General features: G+C 53.1%; 1 protein-coding gene across 4 annotated transcripts; it reads right to left on the bottom strand.

Moving 5' to 3' along the window:
- Position 1: 1 nt before the first annotated feature.
- Positions 2-8,217, bottom strand: LOC132380649 (gastrula zinc finger protein xLCGF3.1-like). 4 transcript variants are annotated; one of them, XM_059949599.1, is made up of 2 exons: positions 7,141-8,217; positions 2-3,301 (listed from the first exon to the last, which is right to left on the bottom strand). In XM_059949599.1, the coding sequence occupies exons 1-2, from the start codon at positions 7,203-7,205 to the stop codon at positions 2,284-2,286; spliced, it is 1,083 nt and encodes a 360-aa protein (XP_059805582.1). In that variant the 5' UTR covers positions 7,206-8,217; the 3' UTR covers positions 2-2,283. The 4 variants fall into 4 exon arrangements, with proteins under 4 accessions (XP_059805582.1, XP_059805585.1, XP_059805584.1 ...); XM_059949602.1 differs by having other exon boundaries at positions 7,160-8,217; XM_059949601.1 differs by having other exon boundaries at positions 7,222-8,217.
- Between the last annotated feature and the right edge of the window lie 6 nt (positions 8,218-8,223).

Genomic DNA, 8,223 nt, shown 5'->3' with positions numbered 1-8,223 from the left:
GTGTGTGTGAGTGTGTGTGTGTGTGAGTGTGTGTGTGTGTGTGAGTGTGTGTGTGTGTGAGTGTGTGTGTGTGTGTGTGTGTGTGTGTGTGTGTGTGTGTGTGTGTGTGTGTGTGTGTGTGTCACTTTGGACTTCCAGCCTCTGCAGATTTTCTCGTGTTTGTGAACTTACTAACCAGTATACCTGTGGAGTGTGGTAGGACACGGGAGCACCCAAAGGGTACCCATACATTCCAAGGGGAGGACATCACAGAAGACGCCAGGCTGGAACTCTGAACTCCGCCAGCCTGAGCTGTAATAGCGTCACAGCGGTAGCGTAGTGGTTCACACAACGCTTTAGAGTACAGTTCCCACTGCTGTCTGTGAGGAGTTGGTACGCTCTCCCCATGGATGCGTGGGTTTCCTCCTGGTGCTCCGGTTTCCGCCCACAGTCCAAAGAAGTACTGGTTGGTTGGTTCATTGGTCATTGCAAATTGTCCCATCATTAGGCTAGGGTTAAATCAGTTTTCTGCGCAGCACGGCTGGAAGGACCTACTCCATGTTGTTTCTCAATAAATAAATAATCGCTATGCAGCCGCCGTCAAGGAATGAATTCGTAGACTATCCAAGCTCTTCCTATAATTCAGACACTTATGTCCCAGCACCATGGAGTGGTCCCACCAACCCTCTTGCTTTTTAAGTCCTGCAGCGGCGAAATCCCTTGAGCAGGATAAGGAAACCATCCATCCCAAATCAAAGGTTCAAAGGTCCAACTTAATGTCGGAGAAATGTGTGCAATACACATTTTTCTTCACAAATATCCAGGAAAAGAGGAATTAATGACAGTCCCAAAGCTCCCCTCCCTCCTGTGTGTAAGTGGCAGCAGGTAACAATCCCTCCTTCCCCCCCACCGGCAAAAAAAAGCATTGGCTCTCAAGAGTGAGCAAAGCAATAGCAAAGACATAGACTTGCAGTTACCCCCAAAGACTTTGCGTTTCACCCGGTACAGTATACAACATACCACAGACTCTCTCTCTCTCCCCCTAATAAGGGAGAAGGTGTCTCCGTTTCCCCAGCGAGCGGGGTGACATAACAAACAACTCGCGGGCTTACGATGACAGAAATCCGTTACGCCACCTTTCTCGAGCTCTGTCCCAGAAGATCGCGAAGATCTCGGGTCTCCAGGCGCGCAGCCACAGATATCCCGACTCCCCCGATGGCACAGAAAGGGAGAGACAGAGAAGCTTCACAGCCCCGTATGAGAACACCAACGTCCAGCAATGGAAAAAAAGCCACAGAAGTTAACAGCCCAATGGCAGCCCAATCCATCACAGGAAAAGCCCTCCCCAACACTGAGCACATTTTCAAGGAGTGCGGCCACATGGAAGCGACATCCATAATTAAGGACCCCCACAATCCTCTTCTCCACCAGGATGAAGGTACAGGAGCCTTGGGTCCCACACTACAAGTCCCAGGAAGCATTAGTACCCTTCCCCATCAGGCTCCTGAACTGGCACGGTTAATTTCACTCACCTCCACTCTGACCTGCATCTCCTTACTGACTCACTTTCAAGGACTCTTTACAACTCTTGTTCTCAGAATTATCTTTTATTTGTACAGTTTGTCTTTTCCATGTTGGTCGTTTGTCAGTCTTGGTCTGTTTGTAGTTTTTTTTCCCATAAATTTTATTGTATTGGTTTTCTCTTCCTGTAAACGTCTGCAAGAAAGTGACCTCAAGGTAGTGCATGGTGGCACACTGTACGTGTAACTGGATTACAAATTTACTTTGTGGAGAGAGGGAAAGAAATAGAAAGAGAGTAAAAGAGAAGGAAAGAAAAAGGGGGAGAAAGAGAGGAGGAGGGAGAGGGAGAAATGGAGGGGGAGGGGGAGGGAGAGGGAGAGGCAGAAATGGAAGGGGAGGGGAAGGGAGAGGGAGAGGCAGAAATGGAGTGGGAGGGGAAGGGAAGGGAGAGGGAGAGGCTGAAATGGAGAGGGGGAAAGGAGGGAGAGGCTGAAATGGAGGGGAGGGGAAGGGAGAGGGAGAGGCAGAAATGGAGGGGGAGGGGAAGGGAAGGGAGAGGGAGAGGCTGAAATGGAGGGGAAGGGAAGGGAGGGGGAGAGGCAGAAATGGAGGAGGAGGGGAAGGGAGAGGGAGAGGCAGAAATGGAGGGGGAGGGGAGAGGCTGAAATGGAGGGGAGGGGAAGGGAGGGGGAGAGGGAGGAGAGGAGGAGAAAGGGAGGGAGTGGGGTGTGAGAGAACAATGGACTCCACCAGACAGGGATGACAACAAGTTCGGGGCCATTTTCAGGCGCAGGAGTGTGTGGCCTGGTGCTTGAGCAAGGAGGAAGAGCAGGTGAAGGCCTTGGCGCAATGCGAGCACTTGTAGGGCCGCTCGCCAGTGTGCACCCGCTGGTGGATGTGTAGGTGATAGGAACGGCTGAAGCGGCGGGTGCAGTAGGGGCAGGCGAAGGGCCGCTCGCCGGTGTGCACCCGCCGGTGTGTCTCCAGCTGTGACGGGTAGTCAAACTGCTTGGCGCATTCTGGGCAGGTGAAGGGGCGCCCGGCGCCGTGCGTGGCCCGGTGCGCCTCCAGCTTGCGCATGTACTTGAAGCCGCGGCTGCACTGCGAGCAGATGAAGGGCCCGTGCAGCTCGGCGCGGTGGACGCGGCCGTGGGTGAGCAGGTTGGATGAGCAGGCGAAGCGCCTGGGGCAGGACGGGCAGGCGAAGGGCCGCTCGCCGGTGTGGACGCGCCGGTGCACCTGCAGGTACGAGGGGCAGGAGAAGCGCTTGGGGCAGGACGGGCAGGCAAAGGGCCGCTCGCCGGTGTGACTGCGCTGGTGCTTCAGCAGGCGGGAGGAGCAGGCGAAGGCCTTGCCGCAGGCCGGGCACCCGAAAGGCCGCTCGCCGGTGTGGGCCCGCTCGTGAGCCCGCAGGTGGGAGCGGCTGGCGAAAGCCTTGCTGCAGGCCAGGCAACGGAAGGGCCGGAGGGGCTCCCCATCCCCTTCCAGTTCTACCACCACCTCAGCCCCCTCCGGGCCGGTGTCAGGGCCCGGGAGTGGAGGCAGTTCGGGAAGGGCCTCCTTCGCCCCACCGCCGTGGATCCGCCGGTGGGTCCGCAGGTTGGACAACTGGCTGAAGGCTCGGCCGCACTCAGGACAGGCGAAGGGCCGCTCACCGGTGTGGCTGCGCCGGTGGATCTCCAGGGAGGACGGCCGGTGGAAGGCCTTGCCGCAGTCGGCGCAGCGGTAGGCCCGCTCCTCGCTGGGCTCCGGGTGCCCTCCGTCCGAGCTCCTGGCCAGTGCTCCCTCCATCCCTGGCGACCTGCAGGCAGGGCAGCGGGACATTGGTTAATCAGGGAGGGAAAATCAGAATTCCCCACTTCCATTACATCAATCCCCACCAAAATCCACAGGTTCCACTTCAAAGGCGTCACTCAGTACAGTCCTTTCCCCAGCACAATGCTTCTCCCCTCCCAGAGCCCCTTGAACCAGCGTGAGTAACTTCACTCACAACTCACAAAGGTGAGGCCCTTACTGAGGACAGAACGTTCTGCCTCAGAGAGGAGATGGTCAGAGGGCATCATGGATGAGAACTGGGATCGGAATGGGGGGGGTTGTGTCTGAGGAGAAGGATGGTATGGGATGGGGTGAGAGGAAGATGGAGTCTCCGAGGACCCGGGAGCTGGAGGTGTACACCTGAAAGAGATGGGATGGCGGTGGGGGAAGGGGAGACGGGGGGGGGTTCCAGTGGCGGCATGTGAATTCTCCAACTTCCAGTAAATCCCTCCTTCTCCCTTACCCCATCCCAGTTTCACTCTGCCTCCTCTTCCAGCTGCCTTACACCTCCTTCATGGTTCCACCTTCTTCTACTACCCATAGCGTTTTTCCCTTACATTCCTTCTTCACCTTTCCTGCCTATCCCCTCCCTCACCCCTTGACCTTTCACCTGGCACCTACCAGCCTTCTCCTTCCCACCCTCCCCCCACCTTCTTTATAGGGCCCCTGCCCCTCCCTCTTCAGTCCTGGTGAAGGGTCTCGGCCAGAAATGTTGATTGTTCGTTTCCACGGATGCTGCCTGACCTGCTGAGTTCCTCCAGCGTGTTTCACCTATTACCTTGTGTTTCTCTCTCTCTCTCCCCTCCCCCCCCCACCTTTTAAATCTACTCCTCAGCTTTTTTTTTCTCCAGTCCTGCCGAAGGGTTTCCGCCTGAAACATCGACTGTACTCATTTCCATAGATGCTGCCTGGCCTGCTGAGTTTCTCCAGCATTCTGTGTGTACAACACACAAACATCAATACTGAATGCACCATTTAAACAATCACAGTTTAGTATGCGAACCTCTGGGGTAATGCCTTCTACCAAAGCTATTTGGGAGTCGGGTGTTTCAATCAATGAGATAAAATTAAAGGTGTGGGGCCTGGACAGCTTGCAATCATTGAGAGAACAAAGAATTCAAATTGTATCAAGACGTTTTACAGGAGAATGTCAGGGTAGCGGTCCGTCACCTGAAGCCTAATGGAAGTTGAATGATGCAACAAAACAATGACCCAAAACACAAGAGTAAATCTGGAACAGAATGACTTAAAAAGAGGACATTTCCTGTATTGGAATAGCCAAGTCAGAGTCCAGACCTTAACCCAACTGAGATGCTGTGACATGACCTGAAGAGGGCCGTTCATGGAAGAAATATTGATGACCTGGAAGTTTTGTATGGAGGAATGGTCTAAAATTTCTCCTTGCTGTTGTGCGAGTCTGATCAGCAGCTACAGGAAACGTTTGGTGGAGGTTATTGCTGCGAAAGGAGGTTCTACCAGTTATTCAATACAAGGGTTCACATACTTTTTCCAGCCTGGACTGGGAATGATTTAACAATGTGTTCAATGAAGACACGAAAAGTACAATTGTTTGTGTGCTATTAGTTTGGGTGGATTATGTTTGTCTATCATTGTGACGATCAGACCACATTTTAGGAGTAATTAATGCAGAAAACCAGATAACTACAAAGGGTTCACAAACTTTATAAACTTAAGAAACTTTGTAATATATATCAGCCGCAAAGCAATAAATTTCATAACATATGCCAGTGATATTAAACTTGATTTTGTTTCTGTGCTCTAGTGTCCTCCCAGAGTCAAAAGACATATTAGTAACTAGTCATTGTAAATTGTCCTGTGGTTAGGGTTAAATAGGTGGGTTATCTGATGGTGGTTCTTTGGGCTGGAAGGACCTCTTCCAAGCTGTATTCCTGAATAAATAAACGGAAAACTTCCCTGAGAAACATGGATTTCCCAAGACTTGCACAGCCCAACCTGTAAATACCCGCCCGAGCTCCCATTTGCCCGTATCTGACCTATATCCCTCAAAACCTTTCCTATCCATGTCCCTGTCTACTTAAATTCTGTAATTATACCCATCTCTGGCAGCTCAATCCATATCCCCACCACCATCTGGGTGGAATAAGTTGACCTTTAAATCTCTCCCCTCTCACCTCAAACCTCCAGTTTTAGACTCCCCTACCCCGGGGGTAAGAAACTGTGACCATCCACCTTCTCTACATCCTATGTGCTTTTAAAGGCTCTATAAGACCCCCTCAGCCTCGTTTGCTCCAGGGAAAACAGTCCCAGCCTGTCCAGCCTCTCATTATAACTCAATCCCTCCAGTCCCAGGAACATCCTGGAAAATCTTTCCTGCCCCCTCTCCAGCTTAATGACATCCTTCCTATAGCTGGGCAACCAGAACTGCCACAATACTCGGAGTGCGGCCTCACCAACATCTTGTACAGGCATAACGGGACGTCTCAAGTCTTGTACTCAGTGCCCCGACCCATTAAGGGCAGTGTGCCAAATGACTTCCTCACCACCCCGTCTGCCTGTGACACTAGAGAAAATTACAATACAAACGGGAACCATTCAGTCCCTTTATCTCTACTACCCTTCTGTGAAACAATTCTCCTGCTCCTTTCAACCGAGCCCACGGTATTCCAGGAAAGATTCCAGGATGGACGGAGCATTGGCTGATTGGCAGGAGGCAAAGAGTGGGGATAAAGGGGGCCTTTACCAGTCGGCTGCCGGTGACCAACGGTGTTCAGTGGGTGTCAGTTGGGACTGCTTTTTTATGTTGTGCATCAGTGATTCGGATGATGGAATTGATGGCTTTGTGACCAAGATTGCGAATGATACGAAGATGGGTGGGGAGGGGGCGCAGGTAGCGTTGAGGAAGCAGAAGGACTGGGACAGGAGAATGGGAAAATGGAGTGACAGATGGAATAGTGTCGGGAGGTGCATGGTCATACATTTTGGCAGAAGGAATAAAAGCTTAGAGTATATACTAAACAGGGAAAATATTCAAAAATCCAAGGTGCAAAGGGACTTGGGAGGCCACGTGTAGGATTCCCAAAAGGTCAGCTTGCAGGTTGAGATGATGTTTGCATTCATTTCGAGAGGACCAGAATATAAAAATAAGGCTGTAATGCTGAGGCTTTATAAGGCACTGGTGAGGTCTCACTTGCAGTATTGTGAGCAGCTTTGGCCCCTTTATTTAAGAAAGGATACGCTGACATTGGAGAAGGTTCGGAGGAGGTTCACCAGAATGATTCCAGGAATAAAATGGTTAACATAGGGAGCCGGGGAATTATGGCTGTTGGCCTTTACTCGCTGGTTTAGGAGAATGGGGGAGGGGGGGAGAAAAAAACACATTGAAATCTATTGAATATTGTAAGGCCTAGATAGAGTGGACCTGGAGAGGATCTTTCCTATAGTGGGGTAGTCTAGGATGAGAGGGCACAACCCCAGAATGGAGTGCCATCCACTCAGAACAGAGACTAGGAGGAATTTCTTTACCCAGGTGAGGATGAATCTGTAGAATTCATTGTGGAGGTCCAGTCATTGGGTATATTTAAAAACAGAGGTTGATAGGTTCTTGATTAGCTAGGGTGTCAAAGATTACGGGGAGAAGGCAGGAGAATGGGGTTGAGGGGGATAATAATTCAGCCATGATGGAATGGCAGCAGCAGACTCGATGGGCCAAATGGTCTGTCCCTAGGTCGCATGATGGAACCTGCTTTCCAGTGCCCAGAGGCCAGCGCCAAACGATGGGCGAGGAGGCAGTTGGGCGGGGTTTAAGTAAGCAGATCAGACCAGAATGGTCCTGGTTTAACGCACCACAGGTGAATTATCAGACCGCTAGGCTTCTCAGCGAGCGACGTTTCTGCGGAGCTGCGGAACATTTGCGGGAGGACTCACAGCGCTGGTGCAGATAAAGCTTCCGACGATAAACCAGAGGAGAATCGAGAGAGGCGCTGCTGGAATGAAGCAGCTATAGTCGAATAGCTGCAGATTCAAGGCTGCCTTAGGGAACCAGGCTGACCGGGAGCGCGGCTCTTGTCGAAGCAGAACGGAGTCTCACGCCTATGCCGCCGTCTCCACCGGCTTGCTAGGGTTTCTACTGATGCTGCTGGACAGAGTTCCAGCAACCGCCGTTTCCACTGCGCGCTCTTGCTGCTGGAGCTGCTAGTGATGAGGCCGAGCGGTGTGCGAAAAGCAGCGGGTTAGCCCGGGTGTTTCTACTTGTGGCCTGTGGGCCAGGGCTCCGCAGCCGCTGCTGGTGTGGCCGAACGGTGCTGGTGCAGCCGGGGGACTCCCGTAGCTGCTGCTGGTCCAACGGTGGTGGTTAAGGGCCAAGCCTCGAGCGGTTGCTGCTGCTGGTGTCAGGTTTTTCTGCTGCTGCAGCTGGGCGGCCTTCTGGCCATGACTCCCGCGGCTCCAGTCGCTACCGGTGAAGCCGAGGGATGCTGCTGGTCACCGGTGGAGCAGGCTGCTGGCGACGGCGTTGCTGCTGGGGCTGCTGATCTATGAGCTGCTGTCCGGTAGAGCCGGGGGGGCAGGTGGTGAGGGAGCTCAAGGTGCTGCTGGGGAGCTGCACGAAGAGCAGAACTGCTGCTGGTTTACTCGTGCAGAGATGCTGTTGGGAATCTGGAGTGGGTGCTGGGCCAGCTGGGAGGACAGACGCTGCAGCGTTGTTGGCGTACAGGCTGCTGTATCACGAACTGGAACTGCTGTGGTGCAGGGGCTGTGAGGACTGAAGCGCTACTGGAACTGCTGGTTTACCAACTGGACCTGCACGGACTGCCAGGACCACTGCGCTTCCGAGGACGGTCGGGAAGGACTCACACTTTTCACCCCTCCCCCAGCTATCCGGGCTCGGACACAGACAAAGGAAGCCGCTCTCATCACCGACCTCCCCCC

This window comes from Hypanus sabinus, chromosome 24, assembly GCF_030144855.1.
Source record: "Hypanus sabinus isolate sHypSab1 chromosome 24, sHypSab1.hap1, whole genome shotgun sequence".
Taxonomy (NCBI): Eukaryota; Metazoa; Chordata; class Chondrichthyes; order Myliobatiformes; family Dasyatidae; genus Hypanus; species Hypanus sabinus.
The sequence above is the reverse complement of the archived record's forward strand: the minus strand, read 5'-3'. Positions and strand labels throughout refer to the sequence as shown.